The sequence below is a fragment of the Myotis daubentonii genome, chromosome 15, assembly GCF_963259705.1.
Source record: "Myotis daubentonii chromosome 15, mMyoDau2.1, whole genome shotgun sequence".
Lineage (NCBI taxonomy): Eukaryota > Metazoa > Chordata > Mammalia > Chiroptera > Vespertilionidae > Myotis > Myotis daubentonii.
The window spans coordinates 7,974,802-7,997,942 of NC_081854.1; the positions used below are offsets into that span (position 1 = coordinate 7,974,802).

The window sequence follows — 23,141 nt, forward strand, 5'->3', positions numbered from 1 at the left end:
GGGTCCCGCCGGGACGCTTCCTTCTGTGCGCTGGGAGGCGTGGGTGGGTAGACCAGATGTATTTTGGAGGGGGGCAGTTTGGCAGGTGTCAGTTTAAAATCTCGGCACCCCAGCCCCGCTGGTGTGGCTCAGTGGTTGAACATCTACCCATGAACCAAGAGGTCACGGTTTGATTCCCAGTCAGGGTAGGTGGGGAGGCAACCAATCCATGAGCCTTTCTCTCCCCCCGCCCCTCCCTTCCACTATATCTACCCCCCCCCCAAAAAAAAAATTAGCCCTGAGCAGGTGGCTCAATTGATTGGAGCATTGTCCCATAAACCAAAAGGTTGCAACTCCTGGTCAGGGCACATATCTAGGTTGTGGGTTTGATCCCTGTTGGGACACATATGTGAAGCAACCAATCACTGTTTTTTTCTCTCTCTTCCCCCCTTCCTCTCTCTAAAGAAAAAATCCATAAAAACATATCTTCAGATGAGGACTAAGAAAATTAAGTAGGCTCTGGTGGGGTAGCTCAGGTGGTTAGAGTGTCACCTCAATATGCCAAGAGGGTGCAGGTTCAACCTCCCATCAGGGCACATACAATGCATGAATGAGTGCACAACAAATCCATGTTTCTCTCTTTCTCCCTCTCTAAAAATCAATCAATAAATCTTTTTTAAAAACAGTTAGCCTGGCCAGTGTTGCTCAGTGGACTGAGCACTGTCCCATGCACCAAGAGGTCACAGGTCAGAGTCCCGGTCAGGGCACACGACACGTGCTCAGGTTGCGGGCTGGATCCTGAGTAGGGGGCGTACAGGAGGTAGTTGATCGATGTTGTTTCTCTCACTGCTGTTTCTCTCTCTCTCTCCCTCTCCCTTCCTCTCTCTCTAAAATCAATAAAAACATATTTTGAAAAATTAAACACTTCCTAAGAACTCCCTGAATCCTCACACACGCGGCCATGAGGTTGACAACCTTATCCCCATTCTACAGAGGGAAGCAAGTCTTCCTTCTCTGAGCTGGAAAGAGTGAGCTGGAGAGAAGAGCCACAGAATGAATATACTTCCCTATTTGCTTTTACCTGCTTATACATATCTCCGAAAACACACACGAGAAACTGGTGGTTTCCTGAAGGAGCTGGGACTGTGTTGGGTTGCTTTTGGTAACAACGTGTGAACCATATGAAGGTTTTACATATGCAAAAAATAACTTCAATTTTAAAATAGTCAAATAAACGAAAGTAAAATCGGCATACTCCTCAATCTTAAATATTTGCTGCTAGGAATGTATCACACAGGAATTCCTGCACATGTGAGAAAAAATATAGATATATGCTTCTCCTCCACAGTATCCTATAAAATAAAAGGGCAATATGCAAATTGTCCCCTCGACTGGGAGTTCGACCAGGGGTGGGTTCGGCCCGCCAACCACCCAGGGCCCCTCTCCCCAGCCAGCCTCCACCCCCAATCGGCTTTCACCACCCCGATGGGGTGGGGGGGCGCAGGGCAAGCCGCCAACCTCCCATGTCCCCTCCCCCTGGCCTGCCTGGCCCGGATCTGGACGGGCTGGCCGGACCCCACCTGTGCACGAATTCATGCACCAGGCCTCCAGTTTTGTATAACAGTGAAAAACTGCACAGCAAGCCAAATGCCCACAGTGTGGCAAGCAGCCTCCAAGATGACCCCATGGTCCCCACCTCCTGGTATTACACCCTTAATCCTCTCAGCTTCAGCGTGGACTGGACCTAGTGACTTGTAATGAACAAAATACCACAAAAGTGATGGCCTAGCATTTCCCAGACTAAGTCCCGAATAGCCTGCAGCTTCCATCTGGGGTGCCCTCTCTCACTTCTAGAGAAGCCAGCCCGCCTGGGGAAGTGAGCTGCCCCATGAAGAGGCTACCAGGCGAGGGAGGGAGGGAGGCAGGCCCGAGGCCAGTCTCCTGGGAAGAAGTGAATCCAGCCAACGCACTGGAGTGAGCTTGGAAGTGGGCCCTCCCCCAGCTGAGCTTTGGCTACGACCTTGAGAGAGACCTTGAGCCAGAGGCCCCAGCGAAGCTGTGCCTGACTCCCTGACCCAGAGCAACTGTGAGACTCTCCACACCTGTTGTTTTCAGCCACTGAGTGGTGGGGCCTGTTACACAGCGACAGAGCTCACACAGACGGGATGGTCTGTGGAAAGGGAACGTGTCCCTCTAATGCACGGCCAATGGCAACCGTTTAAACAGGAGGGTCACATGTAATGACACGAATGGTTGGCCGTTACTCGACTGGGAAGACAAAAGCAAAATAAAGGTCAACACAGACACTGACCCACTTATGTAAAACATGTAAGAAACTATAAACGTGTCTGCAACCACATGCGTGTAAATTCTAACGCCAAACTGACGGCCCTGCCTCTGGGAACAGTGGCTTGTTCCGTATGTGTTTGGGGCAGGGGTAGGAGGAAAGGCCCTTCACTTTTTGTTCTAAGCACTTTGGTGCCTTCTCATCTTTATGAAACTGAACATATGTGTAACTCAATATATTTTTACTATTAATTTAAAAAAAAAACCAAGATGGTGGGAAACCTATATGAGTGAGTTCTGTGTACCCTGAGACAAACACACCTTTTTAGAAGGTCTCTTTTCTGATGATTTTTCTTTAGAGGCAGAATGTGGGCATTTTCCTCACCCAAGGCAGACTCACAGCTATTAGCGCGTTGATGTTTCAGCATTTTTGCCTTAAATTTTTTTTCCAATTTATGTTCTGCTACTTTTGCCCGATCTGCTCCTTTGGGACCAAGGTCTCGTGCATTCCTTGGGCATTTTTTAAGAATTTGAGTGGGGCGGGGGGCGGGGGGGAACCATCCAGATGTGGGAAACATCGATTGGTTGCCTCCTGTACACAGTCTGACAGGAGAGGGGCGGGTGTCAAAGGTGCAACCTAGGCATGTGCCCTGACCGGGAACGGAACACACAGCCTTCTGGTGCATGGGACGACGCTCCCAGCCACCCAGCCAGGGCCATTCTCAGCCTTGCTTCCAGCTCTGGATACATGGACAAAGAGCAAACTAGTCGAAAATGAAAGGTTTCTGGGCCCTGGCCGGGGAGCTGTAGGTAAGAGCACTGTCCTGATACGCCAAGGTTATGGGTTTGATCCCCAAACACATGCAAGGATCAATTAATGAATGCATAGCTAAGTGGAATAACCAATCAATATCTGTCTCCCTCTCTCTCTTAAAATAAAAAAGAAAAGAAAAAGAAAGGTTTCCTTCCAGTCAGTCACTCACACTCACCCAGTTACAACCTCCAGGGACACTCGGGTGATTCTGACAAGCTCTGCCCAGCACACCTGCCGCCCAAGAGTGTTTGGGGCCAGTGATGACCACAGTGGCCACAGCAGCTCTCTGTGGTGGGCGGCTGTGCCAAGCCTGCCAGGTGGCCAATCCTACAGGGAAGTCACTTCTTGACAGATGGGGAAACTGAGGCTCACAGAGGCACAGGGACCTGCCCAAAGCCACAGAGCTAATCAGTGCTGGGGCTGGCATTTTAACCTTCCTGTTCTAAGGTTTTTGCTAGTTTCTACACTGACACAGTTTTATCGATACCTGGCACTCAGAGAAAAACGTCCCCAAAAGATCTGCTCTGTTGGCATTGGCTGGCTCCAGTGGGCACGCCAAGCACTTCCGCCTGACGTCTCTACCTGGACTGTGGAATGGGGAGGGGTTCTGTGTCTAGACCTCTCCCCGCTCTTTGGGCCTCTTGCCCCTGAGTTTTTCCTGCTTCGCCCTGTGAATATGGCCCCGAGATGGGAGCCCGACAGTCCCGTAGGTTCATCTAACTGGGTGTTGAGGTCCAGAGGGCCTCCCTGGCTGGAGACGACCAAACCAGCGGCTGGAAACATTTCTTTTCCTTCAGTTTGTCCTGGAACCAAACCTGTGTTTCCCTGCAGGGTACCCTCCGCCCCAGTGGAAACAGTGCTGGCTGCCCTCCACCGTCTTCCCCTGTCGGCCGCTTTGGACACAGTCCATCCCTCTCTTTTCAGAAACACTCAAGCTTCCAGCACACACTCGCCTGGTCTCCTGTCTTCTGGCTCCCTCCCTGCCCGCCCCTCACCCGTGGGTCTCTCTCGGGGCTCTTCTCCTTCTTCCCGAGGTCGCAAAGGGCAGCCCGGCGGCCCCATCAGACCCCCCAGCGGATTTTTGTTTGGTCCTCAGTGTGTTTTGTCTTTAATTTGAGTGCCTTTGGGCGGGGCAAGCACTCTCCAAGTTCGCCACAGTCCCCATCATTCCCTACCGTCTTACACCCGTCCGCTTCACACATTTCCATCACCTGCCTGGTCCGTGAAGCCATATGAGTTTTCAGAAACCCCTGCTACACACACTGTCTGGGAAACCACGCCCACTTTCCCTCGTTGAGTAACACCAGTGTCTCCTACTCCACCTTTCCTTGGTGTGGGAATCACGGTCCTAGGGAGTTGTTCGAAGTCCCCAGCCTCCCTGCTCCCTCCCCCCCCCAGACTCAACAGCTGTAGGCAGGGATCAGAAACTCAAAAGCCTACAGGAGCCAGGCAGGCCACATAAATGAGTGAACTAGCCAGGTATAAGAAAAGTCAACGGCCAGAAATATAATCAAATTGCATCTTTACTGAACTATGGTGAATGCATGGAACATAATACAAACATGTTTGGTACTGGAGTTTTATATTTCAAATTCAGAGTTGAAAAAATACAAATTGAAAAATAGATCTAATTATTAAAATTTTCTCTTTTGTCATTCTCTTGCTCCTTTGAGGCGAAGCCAGAAGGCTGACATCACCACTTCCGCCCGAGAAGGAAGCGTCAGGCCCGGGGGGCGCGTGGGATGGGCTCTAAAGAATTCAGCCTTGAACCCTGGGAGCGGTGTTTAATTTGATTCCGTTTCGTAACGGAAAACCGCCTTTCACAACCGTGGGGACCTCCGCATGTGGAGACTCAGGACAACTACTGGAGAGCCGCGGGGCCGGCTCCGGGACCAGCTCCCTATTGCACTGTGGTTCCGTAACTACTCTGCGTGGCCTGCATCGCACGGCCGGCATCGCCCAGCAAAGGCAACCTGGCAGTGTCAGTCCATCCTCACAGAGTCTGGCTGCAGAAAGCTTCGGGGAATTCGGTCTTTAACCCCACAATTTGGGTAAATACTGTCGGGTCATGTCTTCCATTTCTGGAAACCAACTGCAGCCAAGGAAACGGAGGCAGAATGTTCCTTGCTCATGGCTTCCCGTCTTTGCCAGGACTGGGCAGACATGATCATACATTCAAGTCGCTGTTGTGAATGTTCTTGCGCAGAAAAAGTGTTCGGAAGGGTCATAACCTTGACCCCAAGTCTTTGACCAACTATCACAGGGAAACCAAGGTGTGGCTTTTGCCTCATCGGAAATGAACCAAGTAGGTTGGTTGCAGCAGTTCTGCCTTCTCCCACACGTCACGTGACGACCAGGTCAGAGGGCTTCTGTGGAATACACTGGCTCAGCTCCCCGCCAACCTGCCTGTGATGAGCGTACAGAAGCTCCGTTCCAGGCGACTGATACAATCACCTGACTGTCCTCACCAAACGCTGCCACCTTGGACTGAGGAGTCCCGACAAGTTCCCCTGTGACATAGGTCATTGCATCACCACAACTGTCTGTGGCTGTGCTTAGGAGTTCGGACCTGTCTACGTAAAACTTTTCACTTCTGCAAATACACAAAAATAAGCCTTTTCCCAGCGTTGGGCCTGCCTGGCACCATGTCACAGGCTTCTTCGGTCACATGAAAATTCTCAACTTCACAAATAAATAAAGCTCACTGGGCGGAAGTCGTTCACGCGCAGAAACAGAAAAGGCCACAATAGATTTGACTCTTTCGAGCAACTGGACTTGTCAATCTTCTGGTTTCTCTTCGACTCACCGTACAACGCAAATCAACGCCTGTTCGACTTAAATAATGGCCCAAACAGATGTGTTTTCTGTCCAGGACATGTCATCTGCTCCTTTATAAACTCGCCGTGTGTCGGAGGTTTTAATGCCCAGGTAATTCTCTTCACATCACTGTGAGACTGCATGTGGCAGCCACGTCATTTCTCTGGTTGGCTTTCCAAACCCTACTGACACTTGAGGCCCTTTTTCAGTTCAATGAGCATCGCATCTCGTGTCTGGTCTGTATACTGGTCGAAGTTCTTACTGTGCTTTGACTCATAATGACGTTTCAGGTTGTACTCTTTCAACACAGACATGATTTTTTTGCATATTAAACACGTAGGCATGTTCTTCACTTCCACAAAGAAATAGTCTCGCTCCCATTTTTTTCGAAACACGGGGCCCTCTCGTTCTCTCTTTGGTTGTGACACTTTTGATAGAGACATGGGTACAAGAAAGATTTCACTTTCCTCTGCACACTACCACAGGAACAACTACAGGGCAAACCCAGTGACAAAGGTGGGAGAGCCAAGAGGGAGTGGTGGGGACTGTGGCGAATTAGAGAGCACACGCCCCATCGAAAGGGGCAGCTCCAGCCCGTTGTTGCTAGGCAACAGGGCAGGCCAGGGGTGCCAGGTCTCCTGACTTGTCAAGAGAAGCCAAGACTACAGATTTTGTGTGTGCGTCTGTATGTGTGTGTGTGTGTGAGAGAGAGAAAGAATTATCCTGATTTTTACAACTAACTCTTTAGGAAATAATACCACGTATGCTAACACAGGGAAGGCCAAACAAAACCCATCTGTAGAGTGGCCCATGGGCCACCATATTGCAACCTCTCTCCCGGGACAGGGCCCAGGAATCTAATGTTAACCAGCGTCCCAAACAATGTGGATGCTGGTGGTCCATAGTGGACCACGCTCTGAGCAACACTGGTCTAGAGTTTGACAACAGACAGCTGACTCTCTGCCTCCAGGGAGACCACCCACAAGCCCTGCACCTGGGCCTATTACCAGCTGCCCTCTGGACTTGTCTCTGAGGACACCCTTCAGGTCCTTTGCCTCACCACATCCCGAACCTGCTTCCTGCTGGGGTTCCACCCCAGGGACAGCCCCACTGTCCATCTATCCAAAGCCCCTGAAGGTAGGTCTCCGACTGGGACCTCTTTCCACATGTGATCTCGTCCACTCTGTGACTTCAACCACCAAACACACACATCTTCTAAGGACACATCATGAGCTCCCACCCTGGCAGCTGTCACCTGAACATACCTTAGACCATCAGCATTCACCACTGGCTCCTTCCCCCAGTCCCCTAACTCAGAGAAGCCCCACCACCTACCAGCACCCAAGACAGGTCCTGGGGGCCCACCTCAGTGCCCCCAAACCCCCAACTTCCTTCACATGGCACACCAGTCCCCAGCCTCCATCCCCCCCGGCCTCCTCCCCGCTTTTCTGGCTCCTGGCAGACCAAGGCCCACCCCCTGCTAGTAGCTTCTGTGGTTCTTGTGTCCCCAGGACAAACCTCAAGCTGCTGTTTGGAGCCTGAGTGCCCCCACCTGGTGCCTGCCTGCCTCACGTCTCCCCGAGCCAGGCTGTACCAGACCGCCTGACTCCTCACTGCCGAGGCCAGGCGTCACCAGCCTGGCCTCGGGATGTCTGCTGCGGCAAGAACAAGGACAGAGATGTCTCCCCCCGGTCTCCTCCTGCCCAGTCCTGGGGGACGACAGTGACGGGAGCCGGGGCATGTGTTAAAAGGAACTTTATTGGGTGTTGGGGGTTCAGATGAGATCCATGAGGATGTCGTCCTCCATGACGCTGGGCTGCAGGCCCGGCTGGGGGACCGGGCCCCGGGGACCCCCGCTCAGCAGCATCTGACCTGGGGGGGGGGGGGGCGGGGGGAAGGGACTGCATCTCCCAGTCGTCCCTGGGGCCCTGAAGGGCCCTGGGGCTACCTTCTCCCTCCTCCTCAGCTTGGTCCAAGGCACTAAGTTGTCTAGAAAGCCCTGGGGGGACCCGTCAGAGGCGCTTTCTGGCCCCATCTGGACAGAAACGTGCTGTTTCCCGTATGCCTTTGGAAGCCCACCCCCAAAACCTCTCTCTGGCCCTAAGCCTCCATTTCCCAGCAAACCCCAGAGAACACGCAAGAGAGGGATCATGGGGAGAGCTCTTGCCCTCTAGGTTTTTGGGCCCCTAACCCTCAGAACTCCCCAAAAGCCAAGCAGGGATGCACTCTTCTTGAATTCCGGGACTTTGCTTCCCAGGAGCTCTTGGTAATGTTAGGGCTCCAGCCCAGGGGCTGCTGGGACACTCAGTCCAGACCCTGGCCTCCCCCAGACCTCCTTACCTGGCAGTGGAGCCCGCGGGGGAAGCTGTGCAGGCCAGGACTGGGCAGGTGGCGGGTGCAGGAGGGGGGGTCCCAGCTGGGGCTGCCCCAGGCCCTGGTGCGGTGGGGGCAGCAGCGCAGGGGCCCCCGGTGGCTGGAGGTGGTGAAGGGAAGCCTGCTGTGGGGGCACCCCCGTCTGGGGCTGAGGGAACAAAAATGTGGCTCAGAGGCCCCAGTGAGGAGACCCCACCCAACCACGGGGCCTCTGGCACAGAAAGTGCTCAGAGCGTCTCAGCCAGTCATCTGTGTGGCGTCTTCCTTCAAAGAAATCTGAGCAGAAGCCCAGGGAAGACACAGACAGGAGCTGGCGGGCTGGAGCTCACACCTTCTATGAAGCCAACCCCCTCCTCCAAGATGAAAGGTCTAGAACTGTCAGAGTCCAGGACCCATGTTCCCAGATGCCCCCTTCACCCCAAATCTCACCGGTGGTGGGTTAAGGAGGAGGCTCCGCAGTTGGGGATTGGCCCCAGGGTTCTGGGGCCGAAGGATGGGTCCAGGAGGGAGCGGGCCAGGCGCTGCTCCGGGAGGGCCTTGGGCAGCACCTGGGGGAGCCTGGGCAGCACTCTGGGGCTGGGGCTGCCCTACGGCTGCAGAGGCCCCCACAGTGCCCTGAGGCTGGGGCTGCGGTGGGCGGAGCTGGAGCTAATGGGAAGAAATTCGGGTGAGCAAGAGACTCCAGACCCCTCGGCCTCCACAGCCCTGGCCCCCGCCCTGCTGGCTTTGTCCTCACCAGATTCGGTGAGGGCCTGGCCTGGTCCTCCAGAATGGGGCCCAGCCCGGGCGGTGCCTGCTGCGCCCCCATCTGCACAGGGAGAGAAGGAGCAGGTCGCTGAGTGCGTGTGGAGCGGCTCTGAGAGGATCACTCCACACGTCAGAGATCTGAGCCCGGAAGGGAACCTTTAAGGAGCTGGGAACACTGCTTTGAAGGTGAGGGTCTGGGAAGGAAACTTTACGTCCCCAGGTCCCGGGAGGGGCCTGTGTCTTGGAGATTCCATGAGGTCACTGAAAAGGGAGAGAAGGGTCGCAAAGAAATGTGGGGATGGGACCGCACCTGGATGCCTGCGTCCTGGGAGAGGAGTAAGTGGCTGGTATTAGAGCCCCAAGGAGTCCCTGGGGGGCTGGCCAGGAGTTCTGGGGCCCAGGTGGGCAGGCACTAGGAGGGGCGGGGAGGGGCCAGGGACCTGCATCGCTCACCCCGCGCTGCTGCTCCAGCTTCTGCTGCTGCACCTGCTTGTGGTTGGTGATAACCTGGCGGATGCCGTTGACAAAGCCGCTCTGGTCGTAGGGGATGAGGCCCATGAAGATCTTCTTCTTGGACGAGTACAGGAGCATGAGCACGCGCACCTCACAGGGGGCCGTGTGGGGGAAGTGCACGCAGCCCGCCTGGGGGAGAGAACCAGAAACAGTCACACCCTGCAGGAGAAGGTATCCCACCCTCCCGGTTCTAGAAGGTCCTAGAAGCCCCAGTCGAGGAGAGGCGAGGTTTCTGCTGGGAAAGGCTGAGGAGACTGGAGCATTGCTTGAAGTTGCTCCAGAAACAAACTGAGTTGCTTAAAGGAGCGCTGAGAGCCCCGAAGGCCAGGGCCAGGCCCAAACACGGGGCTGGGTCCCGCTCTGCAACCTTGACCCCCACCTCCACCGCGTGAGGCTGCTGGGAGGGCTCACGGATGAGGAGGAGAGGCTTCAACACAGAGCGGGCACCTGAAGCACATCAGACCCGTGGGATGCAAGACCCTTAGGGGATGGCCACACCCTTCCTGGCCACAGCCTCTGCCGGTGAGAACGGAAGACAGCAGCACTAGCATCACACCATGCACACCAGGCATCCTGGCCACAGCTGGACACACAGGAAGTGCCCAGAAAACGTTATCAAACGTGAAGTGAGACCACAATACACGGAAGCTCAGAACAGGGGCTCTTGCGGGAGGTGGGGCTGACGAGGTTGAAGAGCCACCTCTCGGACCTTGGCCAAGTGAGTTTCCCTCTGAGCTTCGGTTTCTCATGAGGCAGATCCTGCGAGCTGCCCTCCCCGCCCTTCTGCCCCGGGGCAGCAGCGTCTGGGCCCCGGAGCCCTGCATCTGCCCCAGATGAAGCCTGCTTGGGGCGTGGGGAAGTGTCTGCTTCCCTGAAGAGACAGGGACACATGACGGATGCCACACTTCCTTCTTGCCTTTCCTGCATCAAGTCACGCAAGATGCCTGGAGCTTCAGGACCATCTTGTGACCGTACGAGAGAAGCCAACAGAATCTTGGCCCTGACATCTTGGGGCGGCAAAAGTCACTCCAACGGCCGCCTGCCTCTGGACGTCCTGCTGTGTCAGAAACAAACGCCTGCTGGCACAGCTCGCTCTGGGGACGTCCTTCTCAGAAGCCGGCGGCCACGCTGTGAGGAAGCCCAAGTCACATGCAGAGGCCATGGGTGGGCACTGAGGGCGGGCTGAGCTGAGCCCCGAGCCGACAGCCTGTGCCATGTGAGTGAACCTCGAGCCTCTTGCCCAGTGATGGCGAACCTTCTGAGCTCGGCGTGTCAGCATTTTGAAAAACCCTAACTTAACTCTGGTGTCGTGTCACATATAGAAATTATTTGGTCTTTGCAACCATAGTAAAACAAAGACTTATATTTTTGACATTTATTTTATATATTTAAATGCCATTTAACAAAGAAAAATCAACTAAAAAAATGAGTTTGCCTGTCACCTCTGACACGCGTGTCATAGGCTTGCCAGCACTGCCCTAGCCCATTCGAGCGCTCAGACAGGCGGCTAGCCTCAGCCACCACCTGATGACAACCCCACAGAAGTTCCCCAGCGAGACCAGCCCCGCTGAGCCCAGTCTGCCCACAGAACCATGGGAGAATGGCTGTAGGCCCCCGTCCCTATCATCTGTGCAGAATGTTCCCGAGGATGCCATGAGGGAAGCCACCGAAAGTTCCCTCTCCTGGAGGAGGGCTGGGCCCACGGGACGGACTCGGCATTGGACCTGTTCGAGTGGAGGGAGACCGCCCTCGGGGCTGTGGGCTGAACTGTCCTCCCAAATACACGTGACCTGATTTGGAAATAAGGTCCTTGCAGATGTAACGAGTTAGAATGAAGTCATCAGAGTGGGCCTTAGTCCAATGACTGGTGTCGATATAAGAAAGCAGGACAGGGGACTCTTCCCCCTCCCTTCGTGGGAGCCTGTGCTTGTTTCTCGATAAATGTCTACCCTTTGCTATAAAAAAAGAAAGCAAGCAGGACACACACAGGGAGAACGCCACGCGCAGGCACGGGCACAGACAGTGAGGGCGGCCATGGGAAGATGGAGGCAGAGACTGGAGTTGGGCTGCCTGCTGCAAGAGGCCATGAGGGGTGCTGCCCTGCTGACCCGGATTTCGGATGCTGGTTTCCCGAACTGTGAGAATAAAGTTCTGTTGCTCTCAGCCCCAGGAAACCAATACACCCAGCAAACCTGTCAGAGCCAACTTCTTCCCAATGCTCCTGCCACATCCCACCAGGGAGTGGAGTCCCACCGGGCACACGTTATAGTTATAAGCGAGCGAAGGCTCTGGAAGAAGCTGAGGGGCCAAGCTCACAAAGCCCACCAACCGGAACAGTCCGCACCCTGGTCCCCCCGGCCCAGGACTCACAAAGCCGTTGCCCATGATGCGGTAGAGGCCTTTGAGCGACTCCAGGTCCTTGTTGGTGAAATGGAACTGGACCATCCTTGAGTTCCGGAACAAAGGGCCCAGTGTGGTCTGGGGAGACACAGCGTGGGGAGTGGGGAAGTGAGGAGGGGAGCACAGGGGGAAGGGGCAGGAGAGGGGTGAGGAAAGAAGGAAGGGATGAGAGGAGAGGGGAGGGGTGAGGAAAGAAGGAAGGGATGAGAGGAGAGGGGAGGGGTGAGGAAAGAAGGAAGGGATGAGAGGAGAGGGGAGGGGTGAGGAAAGAAGGAAGGGATGAGGGGAGAGGGGAGGGGTGAGGAAAGAAGGAAGGGATGAGGGGAGAGGGGAGGGGTGAGGAAAGAAGGAAGGGATGAGGGGAGAGGGGAGGGGTGAGGAAAGAAGGGAGGGATGAGGGGAGAGGGGAGGGGTGAGGAAAGAAGGGAGGGATGAGGGGAGAGGGGAGGGGTGAGGAAAGAAGGAAGGGATGAGGGGAGAGGGGAGGGGTGAGGAAAGAAGGGAGGGATGAGGGGAGAGGGGAGGGGTGAGGAAAGAAGGAAGGGATGAGGGGAGAGGGGAGGGGTGAGGAAAGAAGGAAGGGATGAGGGGAGAGGAGAGGGATGAGGAAAGAAGGAAGGGATGAGGGGAGAGGAGAGGGATGAGGAAAGAAGGAAGGGATGAGGGGAGAGGGGAGGGGTGAGGAAAGAAGGAAGGGATGAGGGGAGAGGGGAGGGGTGAGGAAAGAAGGAAGGGATGAGGGGAGAGGGGAGGGGTGAGGGGAGAGGGGAGGGGTGAGGGGAGAAGGGAGGGGTGAGGGGAGAAGGGAGAGGTGAGGGGAGAAGGGAGGGGTGAGGGGAGAAGGGAGGGGTGAGGGGAGAAGGGAGGGGTGAGGGGAGAAGGGAGGGGCAGGGGTTGGGGCTGCTCCCGCCTGCCACTCACCAGCAGTTGCTGGGGGATGAGCTGCATGATCAGTTTCTGGGGCCACTGCTCTGTTTTCCTGGGGCAACGCGAAGAGAGGTGTCAGGAGGATGCAAACCCCAGCCCGCCCCACCCCCCGATAGTCACCTACAGGTTCTCGCCCTGATTGACGTAGACCTGGCAAGGCAGTGACCGCGTCAACTTGGTGTTGGCGTCCACAGAGGCAGGTTTGGGTTTCTGAGGGGGAAGGAGAGGATATCACAGCCAGGGGGGCCCAGGTCTCAGTCCGCTCACCCCCGCCCCCCCCGCTCAACCCTGGGAGCCCCAAAGCTCCGGATCTCCCCAAGCTTCAGTCCTAAGAACCCTGGGCCCCTCCTGAGTACCATCTATCCCACAATTCTCTAGTCTTTCCACAGATGCTGAGATCCTCCTCTTGCCCCCAAATCCCACAACCCTCTGTCTCCCTCATGCTACACCCCCCTGGGTCCGTCTGTGCCGAGTCTGAGACGCCTCGGTTCTTCACCTGCAATACAATTCCTACCACCTCCTTGGTCCCAACCTGGGCGTCCGGGGGACGACCTGGGACCACAAGCCCATGACCCCCTGGCGGCCCTGGTCTCACCCTGCACCCCGCCAGGCCCGGCCCTGACCCACCCGCCCAGGACTCCTCAAGCCAACTCACCTCCTGCCACTCGAGGACCCCACTCCAGGCCAGGAGCTTGTTGGAGACGGACTGCTGCCCCCCGAGGGCCGAGGCCCCTAGCTGGGCTGGGGAAGGGCCACTCACCCCACCTGGGGCAACCGTGCCCGCCTGCTAGAGGATAGAAAGGAGGGCGGGGAGGGGGTCAGACAGCTCCTGGGAGGGACTGTCCTGAGAGGGAGACAGGCCAGCAGGAACGCGACGAAGGCCTCTTCCTGTGTCCCCGTGGCCATCCCGCAGATATAAACACTCTGGTCCTGGAAGACTCCAGGACCCAGAACAGGAGCCCGTGGGATCATCAGAATAATCTTCATCCACCAGGAACCACACCCACACCGTTGGGCCCTCCTCAGGCAGGCAGACTGCTTGTCCTCTGCACGGTGCTAGTTGGGGGCAGACGGGGGGAGGGGGCAGCGGCAGCAAGGGGGAGGCACAGGGACACCTACCATGGACGGGGCCCCAGGCTGCGCACTGGGGGCCAGGCCCTGAACAGGAGCCACCGTGGAGACCAGGTTGGGCTGGGAAGTGGGAGACGGCTTGGGGGCGCCAGGTGGCCCCTGTGGCAGCGCAGGGGCCTGGGCTTGGCTGAAGGGGGGACCCACTCCGGGAGCCGCCTGCTGGAGAGGGTTGATGGGCGAGACTGCGAGAGACCAAGGGAGAGGTGGGGCAGGTGCCCTGGGAGAGGCCTGGCCACCCCGCCGCCCCCGCCTGCACAGTCGCCCCCGGACTCACAGCGCGGGCCCAGCCCAGCCTTCTGGTTCTTGGCAGCCTCCACTGCATTCTGAGCAGCCACCTGAGCTGCGCTCAAGTTCCCGGGAACCTGGAAATAGAGGGAGGGGCTGATGAAGACCACGCACCCCAGTCCTGGTGTCACATGGGGCCACCCCCCACAAGGCACAGCCACCCCGACTCCAGTATCACAGGAGCTCACGACTCCCACCGCCCCACAGGGACATGATCCCTCGCCCCCGAGTCCCACCCTCTGCAGGTCTCAAGGGAAACCCCCCTCACTCCCCACGTGCCGGCATCCAGCCAGGCCTCCTCCAAGGGGCAGGGCTCCCACAAGGCCCCAGAGCCTGTCCCCTCCTGGGATGCCCATACCTGGTACTGCTGGGGGACGGAGGGCAGAGGTTGCTGGGGGGCTGCCGAGAGCGCAGCACTGGAGGATGGAGCCGGAGGCAGGGAGACAGGCTGCTTTGGCTGGAGGGGGCCTGGGGCCGAGCCACCCCCGACTGAGAGCCGAGGATGGACAATGGAGCCCCACGAGACGTGGTTGGGGAGGAAAAGGAAATCCAAGTCAGAGGGAGTCAGCCGGCGAACACCCCCATCCCCCAGCGGCGGGCAGGCCTCACCGGGCAGCACGAGTCCCCGCACCAGCACCATGTGCCGTGGGTCCTGGCTCACGTCTGCTGGCGGCTGCAGTGGCTCCAGCATGGCCGGGGGGGCTGCCTTTTCGAACAGAAGCCGCAGGGCAGGCAGCTTCCGAGGGGACACGATGGAGAAGTGGATCCCTCGCTGCAGGAGAGGGGACGAGCAGTAAGGACTGGGCCACAGGGGCCCAGCCCCCGGCTACTACACACACCTGCTAGGCGGCTGGACGGCATGGACGCTAAAACCAAATTCCCATCAGGCTATGGGGACAGGGGACCACGAGACCTAAATTAGCTGCCCCAGGGGATTCTGTGACCCGAAAGTCCAGCCCCACCCTCCTCCCCCACACCCGGGCGTCCTCACCTCCCCAATCTTTTGCACGAGACTTTCCGTTGTGCACCCAGAGTATGTGGTGCTCTCGACAGCGGGCAGCAGGTATGGGGGCGAATTACAGATGAGGAGGCAGACGCGGTGTGTCTGGCCACTGCCAAGAACGAGGACAGATGTGGAGCAGGTGGCAACAAGGCCCTGAAAAGGGACCCAGACCCAGCACAGCAGAGGTACAAGGACTCCGCCCACAGGAAGCCAGGAGGAATGGCCCCATTTTACAGCTGAGAACACTGAGGCCCTGAGGTTCCTGACTGACCGCCAGTCGGACAGCGCACAGGGAGACAAGAGTCCGACACCCCTTCCTGCTGAGGCACCAGCCGGGGGCCACTTCCGGGTTCCCAGCCCTAACTCCCCGGTGTGGGACGGGGGTGGAGTCCTGCGACAGGCAAGCGGGTTCTGAGCCAAGCGGACAGAGACCAACACGGGACACGCGACCCCGCACCGGGTGCACTCACATCTGCTCTCGCATCTTCTTGAAGTCATCGAACAGCTGCAGGGCCGTGCTGAGGCCTTCCGCGATGAGGCTGCAGCTCTCGCCGCCCCCGCCCATGAACCTGCACGAGGCCAGGCTGTCAGTCCTCAGGGTCCCTGCGGCACCTCCCAGCTCCCAGGCTACACGTGCCATCCCCTGCCCGGCACAGGACTGTGCGCCTTGGGAGGGGGACGCTGTGAGTTCCCTGCTCTATCCCCAGTGCTGGCACAGTGCCAGGCCAGGGGCCAGGGGACATCTGTCATCTCCTGCGAGGGAGTCTCTCTAGGAAGAGGCCCCATCAGAGGATGGACCAGGGAAAGGGCCTGGGACCCCAATCCCCATGTGCCTCCCGCCCCTGGGCCATCTCTCCCTCCTTAAAGCCAGCCCCAGCCTCGCCGTCCCAGCCTGGTACAGAGGCCCCTCTGCTCCCAGTGCTATGGGCTGAATGGTGTCCCCACCAAGAGACATGCTGAGGTCCTAACCCAGGACCTCAGAACGCGTGGTATCGGAAAGCAGGACCCTCACAGAGGCGCTCAGGCCACACCGCGGGAAGGGCCCGCACCCAGTATGACCCGTGTCTTACAAAGGAGGGGATCTGGGACACAGACAGACACGCTTAGAGGAAAAGGTGACGTAGAGACACAGGCAGAACACCCTGTGGAGACGGAGCGACACTGCCACCGGGCAAGAACTGTCTGGGGTGACCAGAAGCCGGGAGAGACAGGAAGGCTCCAGAGAGCGCCAGGCCTGCCCACCCCTGAGCTCGGACTCCTGGGTCCTGACCTGAGAACCGCAGTCCCGCTGTTCGGAGCCACCCAGCTTTTAGGACTTGGCTCCGGCAGCTCAGGGAAGACCAATGGGACGGAGCCGTCCCTAGGATGTGCCCGAGGAGCAGGGTCTCAGCCACCTTCGGACACCAGCCGAGCTGAGCTGTTCACGTCTAAATGATCACCTTTGCTATGTAAAGTTCAGCTCAATTTAAAAATGTAATTTACGAGGGATCGTGTAACCAACCGACCACTTGGAGATCCTAAAAGTTGCTCCTTACTGAACACTGAGCATGAGCAATCTGTTACCAACTCAGAAAAAGATATGTGGCAAATGTTCTGCCCAAAAAATGAGGACAACTTGAAAATGGGGAGCAAGGAAAAAATACGGTCAGTTGTAAAATGTTTTGGTTTAAATATATTTTATTGATTCTTTACAGAGAGGAAGGAAGAGGGATAGAGAGTTAGAAACATCGATCAGCTGCCTCCTGCACACCCACCACCGGGGATGTGCCCGCAACCAAGGTACATGCCCTTGACCAGAATCGAACCTGGGACCCTTCAGTCCGCAGGCCGACGCTCTATCCACTGAGCCAAACCGGTCAGGGTGTAAAATGTTTTAAACATCATAAAGTTGCCCGGCCAGTGTGGCTCAGAGGTTGAGTGTCCATTCCATCTATGAACCAGGAGGTCACAGTTCGATTCTCCATCAGGGCACAGGCCTGGGTTGCAGGAGGCAACAGATCAAGGATTCTCTCTCATCACTGATGGTTCCATTTCTCTCCCTCTCTGAAATCAGTGGGGAAAAGAAAAAGAAAAAAAAAAAGCCCAGCCGGCGTGGCTCAGTGATTGAGCGTCGACCTATGAACCAGGAGGTCACGGTTCGACTCCTGGTCAGGGCACATGCCCGGGTTGCGGGCTCCATCCCCAGTGGGGGGGTGCAGGAGGCAGCCGACCAACGATTCTCTCTCATCATTGATGTTTCTCTCTCTCCCTCCCCCCCTTCCTCTCTGAAATTAACAAAAATTTTAAAAATAAATAAATATAAAATTTATGATACACTTTAGCTCCTAATAACCCCGCTGACACAGACACAAAGTAAATAAAAAACAAACTGAAAGTACTCTGGGTGCTCCCACTTGCCCCATTTGTCCAGCCCGATGTCATCACCTCAAAACCTGCAGTGCCCACTTTCACCAGCTAGCAGGTCCCTGGAGGCCCCCGAGGTACAGGTCCAATGAAGAGTGTGGTCAGCAGCCAGCCCTGACCGAGGGCTCCCTGCGAGCCAGGTCCCCCGCCCAAGAGGGTCGGGACTTGCCCGTCTTTTTTTTTTTTAATATTTTTATTGATTTTTTGCAGAGAGGAAGGGAGAGGGATAGAGAGCTAGAAACATCGATGAGAGAGAAACATCGACCAGTGCCTCCTGCACACCTCCCACTAGGGATGTGCCCACAACCAAGGTACATGCCCTTGACCGGAATCAAACCTGGGACCCTTCAGTCCGCAGGCCGACGCTCTATCCACTGAGCCAAACCGGTTTTGGCATGGGACTTGCCCGTCTTATGTCCCTGACTCCTCAGTGCCTAGGACAGTTTGCTCTACAAATGTCTGTTGAATGAATGAATGAACGAATGACTGTCACAGTGCCACGGGGCAGACTCCAAGAGCTCTTTTCCTTCTAACTTGTCCTTTCTGACCTGAGTCACAAGCTGGAGGAGGGGAAAACCGCCTCTTTTGTAAGAAGACAGGAAATGTGACATCAGAAATGCACCGTCCCAAGGCCGATTAAAGTCACACTGCGTGCTCTGTTCCCGAAGTTCCCACGCTCCCGGGGAAGATAAGATCCCCCAAGTGCGAACAAAACCTGCTGACTCTCTTTGTGATCTGTGACCGACCTGCCTGGAACATCTCAGAAACTGGATTCAGATGGTTACACAGGACTGATAAAAACAGTGACGACAGTGAATGTAAAACAATAGCTTAAATGTTTATCAGCCGACTGAGAGGGTTCTGCAGTGCACATACAGCACACAAAGCATCTCAGTTACTTAAAGATACAGTGTACTTGCCAAAGCCGGTTTGGCTCAGTGGATGGAGCGTCGGCCTGCGGACTGAAGGGTCCCGGGTTCGATTCCGGTCAAGGGCATGTACCTGGGTTGCGGGCATATCCCCAGTAGGAGATGTGCAGGAGGCAGCTGATCGATGTTTCTCTCTCATCGATGTTTCTAACTCTCTCTGTCTCTCTCCCTTCCTCTCTGTAAAAAATCAATAAAATATATTAAAAAAAAAAAAGATCCAGTGCACTCTAAGCTGATGACCGGAAAGGTGGCTATGCGATGAAGGTGTTTGGAAAGCACTCGCCGGCCCCGGCCGGGCAGCTCAGGCGGCCAGAGCATCATCCCCATGTGCCAAGGTGTGGATTCGAGCCGTAGTCAGAGCACATACAAGAACCAACCAATGAATGTGTAAATGAACAGCCCTAACTGGTTTTGGCTCAGTGGCCAGAGCATCGGCCTGCGGACTCAAGGGTCCTGGGTTCGATTCCAGTCAAGGGCACATGCCTGGGTTGCAGGCTCGATCCCCAGTAGGAGGGCGTGCAGGAGGCAGCCAATCAAAGATTCTCTCTCATCATTGATGTTTCTATCTCTCTCTCCCTCTCCTTTCCTCTCTGAAATCAATAAAAACATTTTTAAAAAAAAGTGGAACAACATATCAGTGTGTCTGTCTCTCTCTCTCCCTTCCTCTCTCTCTAAAGTCAATCAATCAATAAAGCTTTAAAAATAAAAAATCAATCGATAAAAAATGTCTATTTATATATATAAAGAAAACATTTCTCTCTTACTTCCTAGTGCCCTTGAAGTTTTTAATTCAGGGGGTTTGACTGCTTTTCCCGATACTTAAACCCCCATCGGAAGATGTGGTTTGTGGTGATTGTCCTCCCTATAGCTTTCACTCACTCATTTATTCAGCCGAGGTTTCCTCAGGCCTCTTGGGTGCCAGGGCACCCAGGGTCCTGGACATGCACAACCCAAAGGTGGGTCTGGGGCTGTGACAAGTGAGCACCTTGAAGTCAGGGGGCAAAAGAGGGAGCAGCTGGCTGCGCGTCAGAATCAGGGCGGGCGCGAAGGTGGGTCAGGAAGCCCATACAGTTTGCCAGGGAGAGTCCGAGTATGAAGCGCCTTCTGGGCAGCAGTTCATTCACCCACTTGTTCCGTCAGGCTTTCCTCCGGCCCCCTCTGCGCCAGGCCTCCCGGACTGGGTGCTAGACACTGAGGGACATCAGACTTGGACTCAGGCCCCGAGGAACCCCACTGAACGCCGTTCATGTCTTATCCACCACAGTCTATCCCAGCTGTTCCCAACCGGGGCTGGTTTCCCCCGCAGGGACGTCTGACGGTTCTGGTTTGTCACCGTTGGGAGGGAAGTGGCTGCTGACATTGGTGGGTAGAGGCCAAGGATCTGCACCAACAGCGCGGAGGCGGAGAAACCCTGCTCTCCCCTGACCACGAATTCTAATGGCCATGAGGGAAAAGCAGGCGTCCCCTGCCCACGGAACCTTCGGCACCCAGGCCAGCACACGGCCCGGAACACAGCGAACACTGGCTGACGGAACGGAATGAAAGGGCTCTGACCACTGACCAGGCCTGACTTCACACAGGACAGAGACCAGCTCCTGTGATCCTCCCAACAATACTGGGAACGAACCACCGCCATCCACTTGCCAACCAGGAAACTGAGACACAAAGTAACAGCAAACACTCAGGTAGCACTGGATCCATGCCAGGCACTGATTTAAATCACCCACTCATGCCCTAACCGGTTTGGCTCAGTGGATGGAGCACCGGCCTGTGGACTCAAGGGTCCCGGGTTCGATTCTGGTCAAGGGCATGTACCTGGGTTGCGGGCACATCCCCAGTAGGGGGTGTGCAGGAGGCAGCTGATCGATGTTTCTCTCTCCTGGATGTTTCTAACTCTCTATCCCTCTCCCTTCCTCTCTGTAAATCACCCACTCATCTCCTCCCCAATGCACCCCTATGAAGGCATGGCAGCCAGGCCCCGGTGATCGCCACCTCCTGCTCCTCACCCCTTAGTATGCCCACCCCTCAAACACTGACGACAGCTGACTGTGCATCAGACGGAATGCGGCAGAAGTGAGGATGTATGGCTTCCAAGACTTGCTTTTAAAAAGCCTGTGGCTTCCTCTTTGCTCTTTCTGGTGGATGGCTCCGTTTGAGGAAAGCCAGCTGCCATGTTGGGCGGACACTCACGCGCCCCGATGGGAGCCCTGGTGGCGAACAGCCAGGAAGGCGGTGGGCCCTCCAGCCAACAGTCACAGCAGGAGCCACCCCGGAAATGATCCTCTGAGAACCAATCAAACCTCTGGTGACTGCACCGTCATGAGAGAGAGCCTGAGCAAGAACTATCCAGCTAAGCTACTCCTGAATGCCTTACAGAAACCACATGAGATAATATATGCTTGTTTTTAAGCCACTGAGTCTTGGGGTAACCTCTTATGTGTCAACGGATAAGCAATGCAACAACTAATGAATACAAGCACAGATGCTCCTGAACCCCAAGGAAACCCATCGTCAACTGAAAATATCACAAGTTCAAAATGCATTTAACCGCCCTGACCGGTGTGGCTCAGTGGACAGAGCGTGGGCCTGCGGACTGAAGGGTCCCGGGTTCCATTCGGGTCAAGGGCATGTGCCTTGGTTGTGGGCACATCCCCAGTAGGGAGTGTGCGGGAGGCAGCTGATCGATGTTTCTCTCTCATCAATGTTTCTAACTCTCTATCCCTCTCCCTTCCTCTCTGTAAAAAAAAAAAAATCAATAAAAATATATTTTAAAACAACAAAAAACAAAATGCATTTAACCTCCCGGACATAGAGCTTTACCTGGCTGGTTTGCATTGAACGCCTATCGCTTGTGCACCATCACAAAGTTGGGAAAATCTTAAGTCAGGAACCGTCTGTCTGATTAGCACACCCCCCCCCCCCGAAGGGGATGTTATATTGGGCACAGAGAGGAGGGGGGGGGGGGGGGGGGCCTGGGTCTGGGACTGCTGTGATCTGGCTCCAGGCTGTGTGCACCTGCAAGAGTCTGCAAATTCCGTGCAAAGCCCAGAGGGATCCCTCCAGGCCCGGCCCCCTGCCCCCTGCACTCGGGCCTCAGGGAGCCCTGGAAAAGGGGGACTGGGGTAGAGATGAGGAACCCGGACAGAGAGTGGAGAATCACGCATGGAGGACCAAGGCGGTGCTGAGCTCAAGGCCGCCTGGAGCAGGCGTTTCTACCTCCCAACCCAAAGGCAGCATCGCGGAGCACACAGAGCCCATCCCAGAAGTGACTGATGAACAAAAACACAATCCCCCGCTCCCCCCAACCCCAGGCCCTTCCGCCAGCCGGGGTGACCCCGGCCTCCATCCGCCCACGGCCCCTCACAGGGCCCCCCAACCCACCCCAAGCACAGGGGAAAGCTCACTTAATGCCATCGAGCCAGGTGACGAACTCATAGGCGCTGCTGGTGGGAGCGTGACACTGTACGTAGGACTCGGGAGCGCAGTCCACCGTGTTGAACACCACGAGGCTGTACTGGGTCCCCCCATACTGGGAGGGGGGCAGGGAGCTCAGCTAAGGTCTCAGAGAGCAAGTAGTGGCTCCCGGCCCCTCCTCCCTCAGACCCAGGAGCCCAGGCCCCCAGCCCCTCCTCCCTCAGACCCAGGAGTCCAGCCCCCCTGACCCTCCTCCCTCAGACCCAGGGGTCCAGGCCCCAGCCCCTCCTCCCTCAGACCCAGGAGTCCAGGCCCCCTGACCCTCCTCCCTCAGACCCAGGAGTCCAGCCCCCCTGACCCTCCTCCTTTAGACCCAGGAGTCCAGGCCCCCTGACCCTCCTCCCTCAGACCCAGGAGTCCAGGCCCCCTGACCCTCCTCCCTCAGACCCAGGGGTCCAGCCCCCCTGACCCTCCTCCCTCAGACCCAGGGGTCCGGACTCCATCCCCTCCTTCCTCAGACCCAGGAGTCCAGGCCCTAGGCCCCTCCTCCCTCAGACCCAGGAGCCCAGGCCCCCTGACCCTCCTCCCTCAGACCCAGGAGTCCAGGCCCCCTGACCCTCCTCCCTCAGACCCAGGAGCCCAGACTCCCTGACCCTCCTCCCTCAGACCCAGGGGTCCGGACTCCATCCCCTCCTCCCTCAGACCCAGGAGTCCGGACTTCATCCCCTCCTCCCTCAGTCTCAAGAGTCCCAAGACTCACGTCTCCCCCGAAGTCCGTCTCGGCGGGGGGACCACCATTAAAATACCTGTGAGAGTCGGAGATGAAAAGTCGGGGTCAGGCAAGAGGCTGCGAAAAAACGAAAGTCGGAGGGCGGGGCTGGAGTTGTGGAAATGGGACTCACTCGATGGCCGGGAGCAGGTAGTGCTTGCGGAGCCCCTCGAAGTAGGGCCCCAGGTTGGCGGTGCCCTCAATCACAAACACCACGTCAGCTACCAGGCCCCCGGCGCGAGCCGGGCCCTCGGACCCGGGGACCATGCCCCGCGAGCTAGTCGCCACCGCGGCAGAAGCCTCCGCGAGCTGAGCGGAAGTGCGCCTGCGCTGCGCGTGCACCCACCCGAA

General features: G+C 56.6%; 1 protein-coding gene across 5 annotated transcripts; it reads right to left on the reverse strand.

The window, feature by feature from the left end:
• Nucleotides 1-4,584: 4,584 nt before the first annotated feature.
• MED25 (mediator complex subunit 25) lies at nucleotides 4,585-23,139 on the reverse strand. Of its 5 annotated transcripts, none has more exons than XM_059665315.1 (18): nucleotides 22,924-23,139; nucleotides 22,782-22,827; nucleotides 22,012-22,136; nucleotides 15,746-15,844; nucleotides 15,264-15,384; nucleotides 14,882-15,044; nucleotides 14,631-14,761; nucleotides 14,262-14,349; nucleotides 13,976-14,169; nucleotides 13,512-13,640; nucleotides 12,981-13,066; nucleotides 12,851-12,908; nucleotides 11,900-12,007; nucleotides 9,470-9,658; nucleotides 9,006-9,077; nucleotides 8,699-8,917; nucleotides 8,237-8,417; nucleotides 4,585-6,323 (listed from the first exon to the last, which is right to left on the reverse strand). In XM_059665315.1, the coding sequence occupies exons 1-18, from the start codon at nucleotides 23,055-23,057 to the stop codon at nucleotides 6,079-6,081; spliced, it is 2,388 nt and encodes a 795-aa protein (XP_059521298.1). In that variant the 5' UTR covers nucleotides 23,058-23,139; the 3' UTR covers nucleotides 4,585-6,078. The 5 variants fall into 5 exon arrangements, with proteins under 5 accessions (XP_059521298.1, XP_059521297.1, XP_059521296.1 ...); XM_059665314.1 differs by having other exon boundaries at nucleotides 13,512-13,643; nucleotides 22,924-23,137; XM_059665312.1 differs by lacking the exon at nucleotides 4,585-6,323 and adding an exon at nucleotides 7,637-7,768 and having other exon boundaries at nucleotides 22,924-23,133.
• Nucleotides 23,140-23,141: the final 2 nt, after the last annotated feature.